Source organism: Brassica napus, chromosome A6 (assembly GCF_020379485.1).
Source record: "Brassica napus cultivar Da-Ae chromosome A6, Da-Ae, whole genome shotgun sequence".
Classification (NCBI taxonomy): Eukaryota; Viridiplantae; Streptophyta; class Magnoliopsida; order Brassicales; family Brassicaceae; genus Brassica; species Brassica napus.
This window is the reverse complement of record NC_063439.1, coordinates 11,627,339-11,649,353: the sequence shown is the minus strand read 5'-3', so window position 1 is coordinate 11,649,353 and position 22,015 is coordinate 11,627,339. Positions and strand designations below refer to the sequence as shown.

The 22,015-nt window shown below is 33.3% G+C and overlaps 2 protein-coding genes and 1 pseudogene across 2 annotated transcripts; 1 reads left to right on the top strand and 2 right to left on the bottom strand.

Moving 5' to 3' along the window:
• Nucleotides 1–1,222: 1,222 nt before the first annotated feature.
• LOC106350190 lies at nucleotides 1,223–4,046 on the bottom strand (annotated as a pseudogene).
• Nucleotides 3,930–7,439, bottom strand: LOC106347551 (protein TOC75-3, chloroplastic). The gene is made up of 7 exons (XM_013787120.3): nucleotides 6,152–7,439; nucleotides 5,626–5,847; nucleotides 5,424–5,531; nucleotides 5,137–5,328; nucleotides 4,805–5,053; nucleotides 4,477–4,731; nucleotides 3,930–4,385 (listed from the first exon to the last, which is right to left on the bottom strand). The coding sequence occupies exons 1-7, from the start codon at nucleotides 7,346–7,348 to the stop codon at nucleotides 4,146–4,148; spliced, it is 2,463 nt and encodes an 820-aa protein (XP_013642574.2). The 5' UTR covers nucleotides 7,349–7,439; the 3' UTR covers nucleotides 3,930–4,145.
• Nucleotides 7,440–11,995: 4,556 nt separating this feature from the next.
• On the top strand, nucleotides 11,996–13,711 carry LOC106351686. The gene is made up of 6 exons (XM_022688229.2): nucleotides 11,996–12,177; nucleotides 12,255–12,321; nucleotides 12,420–12,725; nucleotides 12,833–13,179; nucleotides 13,291–13,501; nucleotides 13,588–13,711. The coding sequence occupies exons 1-6, from the start codon at nucleotides 12,067–12,069 to the stop codon at nucleotides 13,629–13,631; spliced, it is 1,086 nt and encodes a 361-aa protein (XP_022543950.2). The 5' UTR covers nucleotides 11,996–12,066; the 3' UTR covers nucleotides 13,632–13,711.
• Nucleotides 13,712–22,015: the final 8,304 nt, after the last annotated feature.

The following is a 22,015-nucleotide window of genomic DNA, read 5'->3' as shown; positions in this document are numbered from 1 at the left end:
ATCGCGGAGCTACCACGGGGATCTCAGAATCGACTTACTATAAAGGAAGGAGAAGAAACACGGAAGAGGACATGTTGAGAAACCCTAGAGAGAGCTATACATTCACATCGATATCTTGTTGTCTTCCCACTTTTGAGATTCTTCTTTTATCGACCTCGTTTGTATCACTCGATCTAGTTCAATTCATTGTATTCGATCCCAGTTATCAATAAAGTCTATTTTTGCCTACCGGAAACTATTTAACATCGTTGTGTTCTAAAGATATTGTTGCCTACATCATTTGTCTTTCCTAGATCAAACCCCGATCACTATCAAATACTTTGTGTAGATTTTAGGTTCTACACCTTCCTTTTGTCGGAATCCTTGAACTACAAGCCTAGATTTGTATTTTCCACCAGGTTTCCGTGTCATTATCCATTTATTTCCTAATGCTTTGCAGCCAGGTGGTAAATCTGTTATGTACCATGTATAATTTTGCATGATAGAATCAAATTCACTCCTAACAGCTTTGTTCCAAAATGGAGCTTCTGGTGAAGTCATGGCTTCTGCCATAGTTTTTGGAATATTTTCTACTAGAAATGCCATTAGGAAAACGAATACAGAAACGATTAGAAATCGTATTCGCAAACAGACATGGAGTCGAGATATGATCTATTTCCTTAACTCAAAATATTCGTTCCGTTAGTGAGACGGGACTATATGAATATATAGTCCCAGGAAACAACCATGGCAGACAAATCACGCTTCACTCGTGATCGCCCAATCGAACTATAAACTCTACGAAACACCCTCGAACTTACGTTTGGATATCTGATGGTTTGTCTGTGAAAAAACTTATTGAAATGATAAGAGAGACGACTCGTATTTAAAGAGGTAGAGGAGGAGAAACTTCCCGTAACTGTTGCACAACGGGCGCTTGTTAGTGGGGATTTGGCAAAGATCTCGGAAAATTTAAGTTGCGAACTTGTTCCCCAAGACTCGCTCACTCTCTCTTATCGTCTTATCTTTTGACGAGAGGATAACATGCGTGACGTTTTTTAATTTATTAAACAAACTACTTGTCGTTTTAAAACAAAATGCATATTGGTTTTTGGAAATTAAATTGCAATGCGTTGAGCTTAACTTTATCCAAAAAGAATCTTATTGACCCAGGCCCACGCCGAGCCGTCCAATTGGCAGCGCGTGCGTGGGGAGCCTTCTCCTCTCTGAAGCTGTTTAAACCATGATAGCATGAATGCCTATGTATAACACTCAGCATTCTTGTTGCTCCCCGATGTGGGACTTTGCTTCCCTTTCTCCTTCATTTAAGCCACTTAGGCTTTTATTATTATGACCCAAAAGCCCATTTAATTTCTTTTCACATATTTTTAATTATTCTTTATAAGCAGTGGGCTTAGAATAATTGATCTAACATGTACAACCACAACTTAATAAAAATACAATACAAAAACAAACAATTATTGTTGCAAACCAAACAGTCCAACTAGTTTCAGACTTCCTTGCATGATCCAATTCTGTTGCTGGTAACAATGATCAGTAGGTACTTTGAACAAACGCTTGTAATCTACCTTGAATCATCAGCTTCGTTGCTCCTCGTTCTATCTCCAAATTTAGTTTCAACAAACTGGGCATGGATTTTTCTTCAATATCCAACTCATCCAATCTTACTGTAATCAATTAAAGCTTCCTCAGCCGACGAAAACCTTGTTCGCTGATACTCATCTGCGCTCCCGACCCTTCGCATTCTTTCAGAACCAGATCTTCCAGTCTCGGCAATTTCTGCAAAGTAGGCATTGGGTCAAAAGATCACATCTTCTTCGGATTCCAGAGATATCTTGACGGCCTTGACCTCTAGTTTCAGGACAAGAAGATTTTTCAGTTTAGAAAAGGAAGCCAAGCTCAAAGGAACATATATATTTCTCTCTCCAACCCGTCTTGGGCGGTCGTAGATCTCCACGTCCCTAAGATTTATAAGCAATTCATGGTTTAGTTTGGTCCAGCTGTAGGAGGAGATAGATCTCAAGGTCTGAAGGTTAACTACGTCGCCTATTAGCAATTATCCGAAGAATTTTCAAATGACATGCCTCAGTGATGTGAGCTTACTTAGATCAGTCGTTCCCTTGAAATAATTGAATCCTGATGCATCTAGTGTCTGTAGAAACTGTAAGTTTGAGATGAAAGTTGGGATGTTCCTCCTACCAGCGTCAGCGACCCCCAAGTACCTTAAGTGGATTAAATCTCCAATCGCATCTGGTAAACTCAAGGGGACATATCCTTTACAAAGAAACAGAAGCCCTCCTAGGTTAAGCACTCGAAGTAACTTGAGGTTCAAGGTAATGGTTTGAACAAAAACCCCTAGCATCCCCTTCTTCTCTCCAAAGAACAAGAAGGATCGCATTCGTTTGTTCACATGTCTGTCACACAGGTCGTTGTTGTTGATAAGGTAGTGAACCACTTCCCTTCTGCACGTCGTAGAAGAATGTTGCCCATTGTAAACGTGTACAAAGTTGATCTCTTTGGATTTCTTGATGGCCACGTCTCTCAGAAGATCATGGATTCTACAAGACATCACTTTTCCTCTTTCCCTTCTCACTGCTTCCACCCAAGCTTTTGTCTATCAGCTCTTCGACAAAGTACCGAGCCACATCTTCCATCATCATATTTTCATCCTCTTGTATAAATCCTTCTTCTACAAATAAGTGTATCAACTGTTCTACCTCGATCGCATAGTCCTCTGGGAAGACGCTAAGGTAAAGAAAGCAGAGTTTTAGCTCCTTGTAGCTCAGATCAAATACAGTGGAGATGTGAATAGAGTTATCCTTTAAACTGGCACACACATCATTCCACTCGTTTGCCCTCTTCCTCGACATAAGGCCAGCACAAGAACTACTATAGCAAGCGGCAATCCACCGCATTTTTGAACAATTTCCTTTCCAATTCTCTGCAGATCTTCATCAACCCATTCCATATTCTTGTATGCTTTATGTTCAAATAGTTTCCAACTTTCTTCAAAAGTCAAGAACCTTAATAGTCAAGAACCTTAATTTATGGGCATATACTTTCTCCTCCACGCTTTCAGCCACTGATACGCGTAGTCGCGTAGTAATAAGGATGACTCTACTTCCTCCATGATTGTTGCATGGTAACGCTCTCTTTAAGCTCTCCCACGCATCTCCCATGTATCATCGACCACTACAAAATATATTTGTCCGTCTAGGATATCATTAAGGTAATCTTCTAACTCCTCCTCTAAAAACATCTTGAGCTCTATCTCAATAGCTATTCCCAAAGATCTTATGATTCTGACAAGCATATCTCTTGTTTTATACTCTTGTGAAACATAAGTCCATGTGCGGTACTCGAATCTTCTCTTCACATCACCCGAGTTGTAGAGCTTCCTAGCAATTGCGGTCTTTCCGAGACCTCTCATGCCTAATATCGAGAATATATACCTCTTTTCAACCACATCATCATCATCATCAAGAAGCTTTGCCAAAAGAATCTTAGCATCATCATCCAAACCAACAATAAGCTCTTCCTGATCAAGGGGTCGAGCAGTCTAAGCTCACTCATCTTTAAACTTGAAATATTCCCTCCTCCTTGAGGCGGCTCATTGAAGTTTCCTATCCCATAAGTCTCCCGCTTGCGAGTCAAATCCGAGATTCTTCTCTTCAGGCTTCCCATATCATCAGTTATTCTGTATGAATCCATGGTCTCGCCGAATATTTTGATTAATCTCATCAAGCCTCGTCTTTGTGATCTTTGGACAACTTTCAGGTTGTAGCAGTCCAAAACGTCTTCAACATCGTATGCTATGTCTAGAACCAGTTTTGTCCACTCTTTTGAGACCTCGTCTTCTTTTTCACGGGCTTCAACATCCTTGAGGTAACCCAAATCTCAGAGGAAACATTTTCATGAATGGTCGTAAATAAGCGCAACGCAGTCTTTCACTTGAACTTATAAATTTTAAACAATGTAAGTTTAAGGAACAGAAAGTCTATCCCGATTATCCGCATAACTCAACAACGCAAACAAAACACTAACATCAACCAATTATTTGAAAGGAAACAAAAAGAGAGAGAGAACAATTGCAGAGGGGCTTGAACAAATAGGGAAAAGGCAAGCCTGGAGTGGGTTAAACGAACTTAATATCTCTCTCCAAATCGGAAAAACAGAGCACCAGTTCCATTGTTGTGATCTACAGCATACTCAGCTCGTACCAAACCCAGCTTCACTCCTACACCGTATGATGAACCTTGTCCCGTCCTCCTGTAGACTGCCGTTGGGTTGCCCTTCACGTCCTTGGAGCTTCCCAAATCATTCCCATGCTCAGCAAATGCATAGACATGCGTGTTCTTCACAGGTACTCTAATCTCAGCACCAAGCTGCAATCCATTAAACAAAAAAATCAGACACATTTTTCCTCAAGAGTTTAGGGTAAGATAATGTTGTTGTTTCGTGTGTTTGATGTTTTACCTCAAGGATGTTTCTCGCAGCACCGAGCTCACCCATGTTGTAGCCACGGACAGAATATGGACCCCCAAGAACAAAGGCGTCGTAGCTCGGAAGGTCACCAACACAGCCACCGTAATGTCCATGAAGGACTAGAACCGGTGGCGGTGGCTTCCCAGCGCCTTCTTCTACTTGCTGCAGCTGAATGAATCTTGTCAAGGTCAATTGGTGGCGGTTGAAGAAAGGGAATTTGCTTCCAATTCCCAAGCCTTGATCCACCTGCGATTAGCAAACAACAGAGTTTAAAGCTTACATAGTATACACATGACTTAGATTCTTTGAGTAAACAAACCTGAAACACGTTCCTCTCTCCAACAACAGCCCCGTTGACAAACTTGGTATTGTCACGGGTGATGTTGGCTTGTAGAAAGGCCATCCGATCAATACCGGTACCACTGAGCGTTGTAGGAGGTCCATCAGCACTGATTCCTCCACTAGGTAGTAGTCTCTGACCATTTGCAGCGATGTGACTGCTTTCATCTCGAGTTGTTATCTCCTCCATCACAAGTCCATATGTAAACTTACTCTGACGGGTGAAGTTCTGCATGAAAACATATGTTTGATTTTTTTTAGTGTTGTAGGATAGAACAAGCTGAATATGGCACTGAGTATTGGAAAGCTTACCTCAGTTATGTTAGCTTTCACACCAGCTCGATCGACCCAAATTGGTGGCACTTCCTCAACACCTGGTCCTCCAGTGAACACGGGGCTAAGTTTGCGGCTGTTGAAGCAGCTTGTTTTGAATGTACGGTTACGAGGATTGTAAACACCGTCCAGATATGGGTGTACATACTCCATCTTAAACGAAAGATCATCCTGCACACACACAACGAACCAGTGATAGATGGATGGTGGGTCAAGAAAACAGATTGAGCTAGAGTTTATCAATTATCTGAGCTGACTACACTTACCTGAGGATTCAGGAAGTTGCTAGTGGTGACTGAACCCATAAGAGACCTGTTAAGACCCTGGATGTTCCTATGTTCGAACGTAACAGACCCACCTGGTTGGAATGAAGCCTGATGCATATACACAATAACGGAGCAAAATCAATCTGATTTTCAAAAGCAAATTAAAATATGTACTTAATTCCAATAAGGAAGAACTTCATACCAACGTGGGAGCTCCTCCACGGCCAGGAACTATACTCCACTCGGTACTAACTTCAGCTGACTTCTGTTCGAGCTCTTTCAGTTTGATCTCAACGATAATGCCCCCTTCGTTTTTCTCATCTGGGCGTGGATTCACTTCAATGTTGGAGAAGAGCCCTAGTGAGTTGATGTTCCTCAGAGCTTGCTTCCCCGCTTCAATGTTAAAAACATAGCCTTGGCGAAGCTGTCAACAATTATAGATAACTATCACCAAAACTAACTTAGCAAATGATACACAGGAGATTTGTACAAGCAAAAAAAAAAACAAATTAAACTACTTATGGCCTCAACAAACCAATGCATCAATCATGATAAAGTGATTTCATTTAAGCTATCAAAACCTTTCACATTCATTAGAACTAATAGGCAGCAAGTTGGAGTCAAACTCCATCAATTTTTAGCGATCTACCTATGGGGCCATCAAAGATACTGTCACAATCAATTGCCCACATCAAACAAGGAACTAAAAATCAACAAAAGAAACATACCTGCTTGGGCAACTCCCTGCGCACAACAGGAACTTGAGTGTTACCTTCAACCACATTACCAAGCTTATCTTGATACTGAATAACAAGCTGAGTGATGTCTCCTTCCACAACTTCACAAACAACCTCCTTAGTATTCAAATTCCCAAAATTCACAACCTGAGCACAAGCATACCCTTCATCATGGTACCATTTCTGAACACGGTCCCTAATCTTCTGCAACAGCCTGGCACTGACTTTCCCTTGATCCCTGAGCATCTGCATCACCTCTCCGTAGACAGGCGCAGGCAACAAACAGGGCCTAGCTCTATCAATTCTCCTCTTGTAATCCTTCTCAAGGCTCCGGTAGTACTCAAGCTTCTCTTTATCAGTCATGTCTGTATCCATCTCAATGGGCTTTGACTGCACCATCAGGCCCACGTTGATACACCTGAACCTATCAGCGGATTGCCACGTGCTCTCGGCGAAGGAGATGGTGACTCCTAGGGTTCCGTCGGGTTTAGTTTTCCCTTCTAAATCGACTTTCTCGAACATCCCGCAGGTAGCTAGGGTTTCGAGCTCCTTCTGGAGCTGAGCTTTGGTGTAGACTCCGCCTGGACGGATCGATACCATCTCGAAGAAGGAGTCCTCAGTGCCGATCGAGGTTTGTCTCCTCCGGTCAAAGAACACAATGTCGGAGACTTTGTACTTCTTGAAACCACTCAGCTTGTTCAATTGCACCACGATGTTCCCCGGCAAGCCGTGCGAATCCCAATCCGGTGACTGTTCCTCATCAGCGACTGCAGGCGCCGGAGAAAACAGTTTCCCCCAAAATCCACCGTCGTTTCCATCTCCCCCTCCGCCTCCACCACCGAATCCCCCGAAGTTTCCATCGCCTCCTCCTCCTCCTCCACCGCCGCTGCTTAGGATCGACGGGAGATTCGAGATTCGGAATAGAAAGAAGGAAGCGGCGGAGGAGACAGAGGCTACGGCGAGAGGTTTGGCTAGGGATTTAAGGAGAGAGTCCTTTGGGGAGGGAGAGGGTTCTGTATCGCGGCTGCTGCATTTTATGGATGGAACGCGAGGAGATGGTGAGGAGATCCGGGGAAGGCGAGAAGAGGAAGGAGCTAGAAATTTCCTACGGGGATAGATAGAATTAGGGGTCGTGGAGCTTGTTGCCGCTGCTGGGATGAGCTGCCCGTTGACGGAGAAGGCGGCCATGGCGGACAAGAGTGAGCAAAGATAAGGTTTTAGTTTTAGAGAGAAGTCTGCTGAAGCTGAGGCCTCGGCAAAGGTACCTACTTTCGGGTTTTATGCAGATTTTTTAGACTTCGTTTCGCTTTTTGTATTCACAAACAAACAGCGTGATGTTTTAGTTATTAAAACCAGCACGCACTTTTAACTCAAAAGGATGCGAAACTGCGATGGATTGATGACAAGTTCCCGCACGTGTCACCCAATTTTACTCGTGTGATTAGGTAGGTGAGCTGCATTTGGTTCGGTTTTGAAGTTTTTGAATTTTAGAAAATCGACTCTAACTGGGACCGAGATATATTTTGGTATGGATTCGGTTCAACTTATTTGGAAAAAAAAATATCTCTGTCAGATGTAGTCGGTTTTCAGGTCCGGGTTCACACAATTTAGTTTGATTGTTTGTAGTTTTTGGATTAGTTTTTGGTTTTTGTTTTTCCAAAATCCAATTTTTATCCAATTAAGATTTTCAAAGAATGGATTCCCTAAAATGTAGGGAAACTAATTTTTTCAAATAACTGTTTTCTTAACATAAAAACCAAAAACATGTTTTCATCAGTTTTTACTATTCATTTTCGTTGGTTTTTCAATTTTCTTCCTTTTTTCTATATTTATCCATTAATATAGGGAAAATAAAGAAAAGTACTAATTATTGTAAAAATAAGGATTGGTAATCTTTGTGTTTATTATGAGACAGTGCGTCTACTATTATATTCGTAGGCTGTCAAGATAAAGCAAATTTTAAATTTGATTATTTGAAATAAATAGGAGATACGTTTTTGGTCAACAGAGTATATACATAAGCATCAATTTTATATCTATGCTAATTAAAATGTATAGAATTGTTACAGTGTGTGAATGATATTTTATCTAATAGTACATCATTTTTTTTACAATCTTGATAGCTAACTCATACAATTGTAAACTTATGAATAAATAAATTTAATGTCTATAAACTATAAGACTTTATTATTTAGGAAAATTAGCTTTCACCATTTTACTATTTCATGTCTATAAACTATAAGACTTTATTACCAATATAATACTTTTATATAAGAACATTTAAAAAAAACTTGTCAATAAATAAAATTAATTATTTAAAAATTATTTTTGTAAAATTAAGTCAAGTTCTTAAAAATAATAGAAACATTTTAAAATTAAATAAATTACTAATCAAAAATTTACAGAAAACAAAAAAAATACAGAAAATTGTTTAAAAAGAAAATCAAAAATCAAAAACCAAAAACCAGAATCTAAACTCACCATTCAAGTTTTTTAAAAAACTAAAAGCTACTGCAAAATCAAAAACCAAAAACTAAAAACTAAAATCCAAAAACTAGAAACTAAAAGCTAGAAACCAAAAACCAAAATCTAAAATCTAAGTAAACAATCATCACCTTAGTCTTTTTTTATCAAATTTAATTTAATAGAGGCAGATATGTTTTTTATCAATTTAATTTAATTTGGTTTACATTTCATTTTATACTCAAACGCTTCGATTTTTTGTTTATAATAAAATCACTATATTTTGTTAAATTTGATATATTTTAATTATTTTAGAATTTTGTTCTTTGGTTATTTTGGTTCATACCAATAAAAACAATAAATACTAAAACTCAGTAAAGAATCAATACTATTAAAAGGGAAGGAGTCTAAAAAAATCTACCTATAAAAGTTGTTTGGACCCTTTCATTTAACTTATTATTTTTTGGTCTTACCTTAAATTTATACTAACAATATGTTACCATATATTTCTCTAACAATAATTTAGTCAATTCTTTTATTTATTTAAATCTCACTCCTAAATCCTAATCATTACTATTACTATATTTATCATTTTGATTTTTAATCGTAAAAGCATTGAAACTAATGTTTTATATTATCACTTTTATCATATAATATATGATTTAAAGCAAGATAAATTACAAGACATATATGTGTACATTCTAACTTCCTCTTTCGTTTATAATAAAGTAATCATATCATATATATAAGCTTTTCCACTAAAATCTCATATCATATACTAAACTTTCAACCGTCTATAGTTTGATAATATTTTCATATTTAAAAATAATTTTTCTGAATATTCATGTTACCTTCACAAAAAAGAAGAAATTCATTGGTTCTATTAAAGCTAACTTCACTTCACGATATCAGTATTGATTATTCAAGATTTTAAAAATGATTTGTTTAGATATTATACTTTTATATACTTTTCACTTAAAACGAATCAATACTATTAAAAAGAAAAGAGTTTTAAAAAATCTAATATAAAAAAGTTGTTGGAGTTATGTATAACTATTTATTATTTTTCTGATAAAACATTAATAATTCTAAACATACAATATTTTTAATATTTTTAACAGATCTTAATATTATTTCTTATGATACCTCTACTCAGAAAAATATTTCATCAACCATGTTTTTGTACAATAAAGTTAAAAATCTATATCAAAAGGTTGTTGGACCTGATATGGACGTAATGGGTCAACATCTGTTCGGGTATTTAAGATCCTAAAAGAATTTGAAATATATGAAAAATCTGAAAAATATCCGAAACACGAAAAATATTTGAAACTCCAAACAAATACCAAAAAAATTCAAATGCCTAAAAATTTAAAATCTTATTCAAAACGATGAACTGAAAAATACCCAAAATTTTATCCAAATACCCAATTTTTTTTTAATTTGAAAAATTTACCTGAAATCAAAACTCTAATCGTAAACCAAAAACTCTAATCGTAAACCAAAAACTTAAAAACAATATCCATAATACCGGAAACATATTCGAAATATCTAAATATACCTAATAAATACATATTTATGATCGGGTCAAGGGTAGGATCCGGACTCAAACAAAGACCTGCAGGTCAAAAAAAACCCAATAGTTTATCTTCTCTGGACCTAAAATAAACCTATAATTTTGGGTCGGTTCGGTTTGTTTTTTTGATCCGGATATAATTCTCATGTCGAAAAGAACTTACGTAAAAGTGTACATATAAAATCTCAAATAAACTAATTTGTAAATTATATAGCTGTTAAAAATTATGTTTTTTGATATAATAAAACTTTATATTATAATATAATCCAACAATCCCGCGCTTGGAAGCGCAGGTAAAAATCTAGTTAAAAAGTTATAAATGGAAGATTATGAACCAAGCCAAGAATCGAGGAAATTTGAAAAGCTATGAAAATGTTTCTTTCTCGCATAGAGGCAGATATGTTTTTTGGTCATAAGAAAGTCCAAAGACTTGCTTGAGTTCTTAGAAGAATGGCTTTGTAATGTCAGCTTCCACTATTTTTTTATAGCAAACTCTACAACGCGGGTGGTCTAGAGTTGGAGCGTGGGTGGTCTCTCCGCGGAGCGGTGGTGAGGCGTGTCTAGAGTTGGAGCGTGGGTGGTCTCTCCGCGGTTGTTCTCTGAGATCTCGTTCAGATCTGGCCAGATCTGCCTTGTTGGTGGTCCGTCGGGCTCAGTGGTGGTGCTCTGGTCTCGTTTGGTTCTTCCAGCGGTGGCTTGCGCTGTTGATGAAGTGAACCTGCGTTCTCGGTAGGGAGGTTAATGATTCTCGGATCTCTTTGCAGACCCTTCTTCTTCTCTCATCACCAGTGAGAGACTGTTGTGGTAGGCTGAGATTTTGGGTCCTGGTCGTATGCCTCGGTGGTGGTGGTGAGCTACTGCCGGCGGATTCTCTTTGTAGGTGGTTGCGGTTGGTTCTTGTGGCTAGAAGGCTTGACCGTCAAACCTATGTCGAGGTCTGAGCTCTCCCTGCGTGTCTGAGTTGGATGTGGCGGTTCTAACGAAGCGAGTAGGTTGGAGCTTTCTTGTATGGTGATTTGCAGTCTTCGGTTCTCGAAGGTTGTCCCTTGTGCGAGTGTGCTGGTCCATGGTGTTGTCGACCTGGTCTACTCTCTCGGTGGCGGCTTGGGTTGCTTCACTAACAGTTATAGGGCGAGATTCTTCGGATTCAAACTCTTGTGGTGTTAGCTTCTATCATTGTGCAGGTCCCGGTGGTTGTGGCGAGCTTATCATCCACTTGCCTCTCCGAATAAGAGCGGCTTTCTAGCTTGTTGCTATGGTGTTTGTGGTTTGGTGGGTCTCTTGAGCTCAATAGGAGTTTGGGTGCTTGTGAGGTTGGATAAGGAGTAGTAGAGGAGGCAGGTCTGGTGGATGAGGTCAACGACAGCCGATGCTTCGACAAGTGTTTGGTTGGTCGGCCGGAGCAACCTCTATTGTCGTCTGCTGCAACTTTTTGCCTCATGATGCGTCGGTGCTTGATGCCCATCGTCGGACTTCCGTGGTAGGTGAATTTTTTGGAGGCGAGCTTGGGGAGGCCAATATTTACCGGCTCGTGACTCATGGTGTTCAATATCGCCTCAACACTGTCTTCCGCAACACGTGTCGCACACTCCAAGTAGCTTTGTTGAGTCCTTCCACCTTTCGCGCTGGCTCTTGGTTTTGGGTATAGTAGTCGTGTTTTACACTCTGTTCTTCGTTGTTGTGTTGTAGGTTGTTGTTTTCCGCTACTTGTAACTCTTTGTAATTTCTGTAAAAAACTCGAAAATGGTAATACAATCTTAACATGTTTACCAAAAAAAAAAAAAAAAAAAAAACTCTACAACGCGACTCCTATGATTCAGCTCAAAACGTCAAATATTTAGGGCAAATACTTTGTCTTCTTTTAAAAATGCTTCTTCAATTAGAGGCCATGGCTACGTTTAAGCAACTTTTAATGGTCTTTCCAAGAACCTCGGAGACGCAAGATTCGTGGACATGCACACCTTTCCTTCTCCTATATGTATCTTATGCTATTGTCTGAGACTCAAAGTTCCAAACAGAAAATTTTACAAGACTTTTTGTTTTTTTTTTCTTCAGATGTCGCCTCAACTTGATCCGGTAGCTGAGCTTGAAACCTTAAAAACACAAGTTGATCATTCAGGAAGTACTAGCTTCTCGAGACTTATCAAAAATGATCCAGTTTCACAATATCTATATATTTTGTTTGTTTCTCAGTGATTTGATTTGATCTTCTTCCTTCAGCTGGTGAAGCTGGCTCACCGAGAAAGGAAAATGAGCATCATGGAGAACATTCCCACCATAAGAAATCTTTGTTCTCCAAAATGAAGGATAAGGCTAAGAAACTTCAGCATAGTCTCAGCGGCAAGAGGAGACATGATGAAGAAGGTGGTGATGCAACCATGTCGCCGCCATTTGGCAAATTAGAAGACCACCAAGTTAGAGAAGCAGGAGGTTATGCGACACTTTCACCACGTGACAAGTCCAAAGATCATAAAGAAAGAGAAGTAGAAGAAGAAGAAGAAGATCCTGAATATCTTGGAGCCCCAAGTAAATCAAATTAAGCAAAGCTCCATAAAAATTAAATAACCAATTTGTTTTGCTTCTTCAAGTTGCTTAAGACTGATCGATCGTCTTGTGTGATGATATTTTTGTAGTGTATGAATCAAAGAAGGCACCTGAAGAGTTGAAGGAGACTGCGAGGCAGCATCCCAGGGAAACTCCTGTGATCACTGAGACGAACGTTTTGTCTGTTCTCCCATCCAAACACAACGCTGAACAGTACACCAACCAAGAAGTTATTAGTCCAAGCAAGACCGTGACAGAAACAGTAACAGAGACGCTAGCACCTGCTTATGCTAAAGTCTCTGAGGCTACTCACGCTATAACTAAGAAGATCCAAGACATGGCTTTTCCGGAGTCAACAGAGGCAGAACCAAAGACAAATGATGTTTCAGAAATCAACACTGCAGGAACTAACCAGCCCGCTGGCTTCAACACTAAGGTACTATAGAAGAACTTGTTTATGTATGTTGCATCTCCATACGTGTCTGCGCTTTGGATTCGGTCAATCATTGTATGTATGTTGCATCTCCATATGTAATGTGCTAACCAGGTATGGGACAAAGGCGTATCAGTGAAGGAATACATAAGCGAAAAGTTTGAGCCTGGGGAAGATGACAAAGCACTTTCTAGAGTGATAACTAAAGCTATCAGTCCTCGCAGAGCTTCCTCTGAGGCTGCTTCATTTGGTGGAGCCACAAACATGGTAGCTGCTTCAAATTCAGCAGACAACAAAGCTCCCCTTTTAACCAACACGAATGAAAGTGAGTTGCTCTTCTAGTATTCAAACTAAGACAATTTGATTTAACCATTTGACAAACCTTCATTTGATGAGTTTGTTGAACTGCAGTTGTTGAGGAAGAGAATCATGGGAAGATGCTTCAACCTAACTGAAGAACAAAGAAGGTTTCTTCAGTTTGTGCTATCATCTACGAAGTCTCTATGTAAAAAAAAAAAAACTTTCTACTTCAGTCATCTCTTTTCTCTATTAGTTATTGTACCAAAACTCGGATTTCTGGTCTAAAGTATGTTGTAACTTGTATACATATGTTTTTTTTTTGTTTTTTCATTCATTTAAATTTTTAATGTTGAATTCAGCTAGGTGATCCAACAGATGAACCTAGGATGGCATTAGCTCATTAAAATCAATGTCCATTTGGAAGCCATAGAAACAAGATTTGCTCTGAAATTTATTAATCTCATGAAATGTAGATTCATTGTACATACGTCATAAGTCTTCTATCGAAGGTCTGCTGTGATAGACAGTCTTATAATATTGATAACAAAGGAACAAACGAAGAATGAATTAGAGGCAGCAAAATGTGGTTTACACTCTCACACATCAGATGCTGATGGTCTTTTCCTTTTTAGATTAACAATCTAAAAGCATCTAACTGATTATTAAATTTTTTTTTTCTGGAAGGTGTCTTGCCATTTTGGTTTGGCACTAGATTGTGAATATTTGGAGTAGTTTTTTTCTTTGGGGCACAATATAGTGAAAGAAGAGAAGAAGATAGCTTAAGAGTTGCATACATACATTGTAAAAAAGTTTTTTTGAGGAATAAAATTTAACATTCTTTCAAAAAAAAAAAAAATTTGTCATCAACTGATTATAATAATGTTATATGATTTTAGTTTCAAATTGTTTTGGCATTTTGAGAAAATGTCCAAGTTTTGAAAAAGCGACTAAGCATCATGATTTTGCAACAGTAAGGTAATTTACCTCAAAAAAATATAAAATATATGTGGTTCGAGAACAGTATGCAAATTATGTCTGGTCTTTACATAATTCTAATCTTCTATATATTAATTGAGAATCATTTAAGAAATTGTAACTTTAAGTTTGTAATAATTAAAAAAAACTTTGCTTAAGTGTCATTTAATTAGGCTATCAACTTAGCTTATTTGGCATCATTAGAATCAATTGAATAATTAGTAAGTCCAAAATCCAATTGCTAGAAAAACTTATATTAACCCAAACATAAATGTATATAATAAATTTAATATTTTTTCATTAACTTCAATACATATAAAATTGCTTGCGACATATAATTATGGTCGCCCAAGAAACATACGGTTTGCCCCAAAAGTATGCTTGTATAATATTATCTTTTATGATTCACAGCAACTTTTTTCATTTTCGATTTAATACAGTGCAAACAATTTTATTGTAATAATTTGTTGTGGTTTTCATAACGAACGCATTCCGACATATGATTCTTTCCTCTGATTTTTTTATAATGAGTTATTTTTACAATGAGTAAGGTTCTTCAATAAAAGTTTTTCAGCATTATGTATACCAATTTGTCTCAAATAATTTCAGAGTAATGTTTTGTTCAAAACTCAACACATACCAACGGATGTTATAGGTTCTTTAACGGTCAAACTTATTTTCACTATATCAGAGACGATATGATGTGTTATAGGTTTTAGATTTCAGAGACAATGTGGTATAAGTTCTTTAGAGGTTAATTTTTTCTTTAAGCAAATCATAGAACGACTTAGAAGTGAGTGTGTTTTATTCAATAGTAACTTTTCTAATTTCTTTAATAAACCAAGTAGTAAACAATGAAAATTATATAATATGGAAGGAGTGGATCATTGATTGTTATATATCCGAGTATAGAACAATGAAATATATTTCAAAACAATATCAGTGGGCTCTATAATTAATATATGGTTTATACACTGTTGATTTTGGTTATGTGGTATTGAAATTTCAATTTAACCGAACCATAAATCAATCAAATAATTTCAAAATATTAATTTTATAACGAAAAAAATCTTCATTAACCGTGTTATGTACTTTTAAAATTAGTGTGATTTAGGTAGGTATATATATTATATATATTATGTTTTTATCTATTAAAGAAAAAATAAATATATAAAGCTTAATCAAATAAATATTATATACATCGAATATATTTGCTTGACACACAATTCTATATGACCTATATATGGGAATTTATATTGAATACTAAACAAACTTTGGCTCCAAGTTATTGCCCAAAAAATCACCGTAACTAAGGAAAGAAATAATTATTAGGTTGCGCGACAGTTAAAGCTATTATACCTTCACCTTAACCTAACTAATAATCTTATATAAATTATTGGTTGTACTCCAACGATATCATCATCATACGACGTAATCATATGTCTATCGGCGACAACATTTTGATGTATAATAATTTACATAAAACTAGACTACTATAGTTTGATTTGGTAACACTGTATAAACCAAATAGATGTTATTTCTAGAAACCGTGGTTTATAGATATGGTTTCAGTATATAAATCGATCAAACCATATATATCGAATAAATTGATTAATTAAAATATAGTAGTATAGTTTTATGTAAATTACATAATATAATTATATACATGTAGTTTATTTTATTTATATGATCTTGATATTTAAGACGTTAATTTGAATAATTACATTTTTCTTAAATTTAGTATATTACTAATTATTTTTCTTTTCTTCTTATGAATCTAAAATAACTATAAATTATTTAACAATTATTTTTAATAGCTAAATATAATAGAAAAAAATCTATTTAAAATTATAGTAGTATTTAATAAAATTGATTTTTAATCATACAAAATTAAATTGACAAAATGTAATAAAAGATAAATATAGTTTAAGTTTTTTTGGTATTAACCGAAAACCAACATTATATAAACCAAACCAAACCAAAATAAAAATATGGTATCTAATTTTTATAAACTAATATATCGAAAAACCAAACATGCCAGACTAAAATTGAATAAACCAAAAATCGACAATATATAAATTGAAGCAAACCAAAACAGATATGATTTTAATATGGTATCTAATTTTTATAGACCAAAATATCAAAAAACTGAGCCGAGACCAAACCAAAATCTGGATTGAACAACTGTACTTTAAATATATGATTTTATGCATGTTCAACCCACGCAAAGCGTAGATCTTATCCTAGTATATATATTATTATGACTTATTCGGGTTCACCAACCAATAAGATTGTGTTATTTCATATTCGATATCTTTTATAAAAGGAAACGGAATATTGTCAAGTTATATTATGTTTTTAAAATGAAAAGGTAAAAAAAATAAAAAATAGTAGTACTTACAAAAAATATATATTTTTCTTACCAGAAAAACACTAAACCCTAAATCCTAATCCTTAAACCCTAAACCCTTTGGGTAAACTCTAAATCCTTGGATAAATCTTAAACTCTAAATCAAAAACACTAAACACTCAAGGATTTAGGGTTTTAGTGTTTAATGTTTTTGATTTAGAGTTTATGATTTATCCAAGGATTTAGGGTTTAGGAATTAGGGTTTAGGATTTAGTGTTTTGCTCACTACGTTAAAAATATTTATTTTTAAATTCTTCTTTCTGTAACTACTATTTTTTTTTTACCTTTTTATTTTAAAAACATAATATAACTTGACAATATTTTATTTCATTTTCTAAAAGATATTAAATTTGAAATAATGAAATTATATTTGTTGGTGAATTAGGTTCATCTTAGGGGGTGAATCCAATAATAACTCTATTATTATAATTGAAGTATATCTGAGAATTGTTTGCAAACATGAACACTATAATAAATGAGAATTATTTGGAAATATAGATAGCAGTATAAATGAGAATTGTTTGAAAACATGAATTAGCGTATAAAAATAAGTATAGTGTCCTTTAAATAATTTCATTAATTATTACCTTAACAATACATCACATCATTAATTATCTTTAACAATACATCAAATCATTGATTATATTACCATAAAAGTAGTAGTGCATATTTTATTTATTAGTTTATCAACATTAACTCTGTGCAAACTATAAAAATCAAAAATGTAGTTTATTGTTAATAGTTCGGTTTAATCTGTTTTACTAAAACTTTTTTTTATCTTAGTTCCAAGTGAAAAATTACGTATTCAAACACATAATTCAAAGGCATAGTTTATGTGGACAAAATAATAACTTAAATGAAAATAATTAAAAAGTATTACTTTTATTGTTAATTAATGTTTCACTCCATATAACTATTTTACTAAATAAAAAATTCTTTATAATTCCCTTATTTTACCCAAACATATATAAAAAAGCTTTTTTTATTTATTTAGGGAATCAATTAGGTATTGACATTCGGGTACATATTCATGTTCAAGTTGCTTTTTTCGGGATCGATTTTTTGAGTTTTGAAATTAGGTCATACTTGGATATTATACATTTATGTGTGGGGTTCGAGCTGGATTCTTTTGGGTCTGAATGATTTTGATTATGATGTATAGGAACATAAAAATATCCAAATAACCAATATATCTAAAATAGGTTCAGATATTTGTACCAAAAATAATATTATTACCTGATTCAGTCTGGATTTGTTAAATACAATAAGTTATATGGTGACACATCAATATATATTACTAATCATGAAAAATGTATATTAATGTATAAAAACGTAAAAATCAAGTATCCGATCAAGCTCTAGTCTAGTAATTATGTCTCAAGTCTTTTAGTATAAAATCCTCTATATATTAATTGAGGAACATTTTAAAAGATGTAATAATTAAAAAAGACTCATTGCTTATATATCAATCAATTAGGTAGTTAATTAGTCGTACGTGTCAGTCTCACATTAAAATTAAAAAACATATTGGTCCAATTCGATTTTTATATCTCACTGGAAATATTTAATACCAACTATATGATATTAACTAAAGAATTGTGGATATTTATTATATATTATTTTTTTAAATAAAACCTATGGAATTACCTAATGTGATTAGGGAAATTGACACAAATACCACATTCATAGTACCACTTTTCATATTTACACTATCCATTTTTACCATCACTTTTAATGAAGGGTAAAATACAATTATACCCTTAGGGTTAATTAATATAGACTTAGGGTTTAGAGTTGAGGGATGGGGTAAAGTTTTTGGAATGTGAAATTTATGATTCTAATAAATATATAAATACTTAAAAAATAGTTTCAAACATACTTTTCGTTTTTCAAAAAGAATTTTTTTTTAAAAAAAAAGAAAATTCGAAAAAAAATTCAAATATAAAATTTTTTAAAAAAGTTCGAATTTTGAAAAAGTATAATTCGAAAACATAAGAAAATTTTTTCTTATTTTTTTTATTTTTTTTATTTTCTTATTTTCTATTTTTTATTTTTATATTTTATATTTTATATTTTATTTTTTATTTTTTAACTTTTAGATTTTTATTTTTTATTTTTTTTTATTTTTTTTTATCTTTTTATTTTTTTATTTTTTTTTTATTTTTTTTATTTTTATTTAAATAATAATTTATTATATATAACAAGGTCATAAGAGTCTTTTGCCACTTAATGAAGAAGATATTTTTGAAAAGTCTCATTAGTGGTAAACATGTAATTTCCCCCTGTGATTATGATATATAGAGTAATTAATGATTTTAAATAATGAAGTTTTGCTAATAATATGTATGTTTTCTATCATTTTTGTTTAATTATTTACTATTAAAATAAATTACACAATTACATTAATCATATTTTAAGAATTTAGATTTTTTGTATATGTTGTATTTGAATTTTTCAAAACGAGTATAAATTACTAAAACTGTTAAAAATCTCACATAAACTTTTGTGATCAATGTTTAAATTATTTTCTATAATAAGATAAAATGATAATAAAATCATATAAATAAATAATTTTATTTTAATAGGTGTTTATGTTAATATATATATACTTCATATCGTTTAAATTTAATTATATATCATATACGATAGATAAGATTGATTGTTTTGATTTATTTATTCTAAAATGATTACAAATAAACAAGAGCGGTCATTTGATTTATATGTGCAAGCCAATTTATTACATAATAGTAACTGATTTTTTATTTATTTAATATATAATTATTATTTCATAATATGCAGAAAAATATAAAAGGCGCAGATCTTAACCTAAGTATGTATCTCTTTAATAATTTTGAATCGTAAATATTTTCTAAATCTCACGACAAAATAAAAGAAAGAAATGAGAATAAACTCAAAAATTAATATTTATATCGAGCAATAACCAAAATGACACAAAAAGGAAAAAATTATCGAAGATAAATAGGATTGACACGTAAACGTAAATTTCTCATAACCATAATTAACTTTTAAATTTCAAAATCATGATATAAAACCGAGCTAAGAGCATCTCCAAAAAGGAACTCTATTTTGAAGTTTCCAAAACTCTATATTTGAAGTTTCAATGTGTTCTTCTCCAAAAGTAAAACTTCAAACCTAACTTCAAAATTATTTATATTTTACACTATGGTCCTTATATTTGTCATAGTTGATGTAAATTCATAAAACTTCTATAGATAACTTGTACATATATACAAATATTAATTAAAAATCTTACACTAAAATATAAAATTATAAATAAAAGTACATAATTAAATATTAAACTGCAAGCAAATATTACATTATTCCATAAAATTATTTCAATCATCTTCGGTTACACAAAATTTGTTTGGACAATATTTTGGAGATTTTGGAGGTTCCGGAGCAAATTTACCAGACTATTAGTGTTGTTATAATATTTAAATTTGAGTAATAATTATGTCTTCATGTGTCTTTTTAATAAGTTTTTATCATGGTTTTTTGTAATATTCTTGTTGTTTAATTCTAGTTTTAAAATATTATAAATATTGTTTTAAATTTTATTTTATTTAATTTCATGTGTAAAACTTAAATTTATAAAACAAATTTGAAATATTTATGAGATATAAAAGTTTTAAGGATTAAAACAATAAACAAAAAAATATTTAAGAATTATAAATATGATGTATAATTATAAGGACCAAAATGCAAATAAAAAGATGAAACTTCAAATTTGAAGTTTTGAAGTTCCTTCTTGGAGAGCAAAAAATTATATATTTGGAGTTATAGAGTTTCTTTTGGAGATGCTCTAACATAGTTTCATTGTAACCAAATAGTAGGCATGAGATTCTTCAGCCTAAACGTTAGATTTTTATGCGATAAATAATTTTTTGACCTAAAATATTTTTAAAAATGGGATCAGTTCATTAGTAAACAAATTATGTAATTAACAAAAAAAGTTTCAAAAAATTGTTTAAGAGCTAAATTTATTAATTCGATCAATAATATAATTTTTTTTCCATACGATATTTCTTAAATAATTTTCATATAAATTTACCCTGCGCAAGGTGCAGATCTTGTCCTAGTTCATCTTTACTTCACAAACTTATCCGAAGAGCCGTGCTTCTTACTAACCAAGTCACATAGTCTTCTCGGTTTTTTCTTCCTTCACAACACAAGTCTTTATATTCGACGAATCCTATAGTTTAACTTGTAGAGTTTACTCAACAAGTAGGATGAGACTAGAGTTGTGTACCACTACCGAATTATAACTCTTTTTCTCTACCGATTATATGGCTTTCATGATGCTTCACATAACTTTAATAAATCTACAACGATCATGAGATAAAAAGTTGGGTAAATTTAAGGTCGCATCTATACTATTAAAGCAGAATTTATCATTGGATTATATCCTTAGAGTTATTTATATTTTCATGCAACTGCTTTTCTTGATTTTCTTTTAAAATATTTTCACAAACTATATATTCGGCCAATCAGAAACAACAAGACGTTTTAAAACAAGAAATGTCGAGCATATAATAAATGCACGTAAGGAAAATATCTTTAAATATAAAACTTTTAAACTCTAGAGGTGATGAGACTGAAATATCTTAAAATATAAATGCACGCAAGAAAAAAATCTTAAAATATCTTAAAGTAGGTATTTCGGTACCTTAATGCAGTTAATTACCCCCTCCGTTTTTTAATATAATTTGTTTTAGAAATTGTGCACATAGATTAAAAAATCATTAGTTTTTTTATATTTTCTAAACAAAAACATCATTAATTATTTATCTAACTACAAATCAACCAATAGTAAATAGAAGATATATTATCATTGGTCATATAACATTAACTGTTAATAAATTTTACATAGAAACTGAAAACGTCATATAATTAGGAACATAAAAATTCCTCTAAAACGACTTATATAAAAAATGGTGGGAGTATGTAAAAAGATTTCATTCTACGACTATCTTGCATCGAAATCAAATATACCTTAAATGCTCAAAATCCAAAAATTAAATAATATTCCATCTGTTTCATAAAGAATATCACTTTGACATTTTCACACAGATTAAGAAAATGATCGAAATGCATTAAAGTTCTTATTAATTACACATATTCATCCAATAATAT

What these genes read in the sequence shown, in the direction of transcription:
- LOC106347551 (XM_013787120.3), bottom strand. Translation starts at nt 7,348, where the DNA reads ATGGCCGCCTTCTCCGTCAACGGGCAGCTCATCCCAGCAGCGGCAACA. An exon ending in GCAGGGAGTTGCCCAAGCAG is followed by an intron (nt 5,848 to 6,151) that starts GTATGTTTCTTT and finishes AATTGTTGACAG; the next exon opens with CTTCGCCAAGGCTATGTTTT. An exon ending in GAGAGAGGAACGTGTTTCAG is followed by an intron (nt 4,732 to 4,804) that starts GTTTGTTTACTC and finishes TGCTAATCGCAG; the next exon opens with GTGGATCAAGGCTTGGGAAT.
- LOC106351686 (XM_022688229.2), top strand. Translation starts at nt 12,067, where the DNA reads ATGCTTCTTCAATTAGAGGCCATGGCTACGTTTAAGCAACTTTTAATG. An exon ending in CACCTTTCCTTCTCCTATAT is followed by an intron (nt 12,178 to 12,254) that starts GTATCTTATGCT and finishes TTTTTTCTTCAG; the next exon opens with ATGTCGCCTCAACTTGATCC. An exon ending in TGAATATCTTGGAGCCCCAA is followed by an intron (nt 12,726 to 12,832) that starts GTAAATCAAATT and finishes ATATTTTTGTAG; the next exon opens with TGTATGAATCAAAGAAGGCA.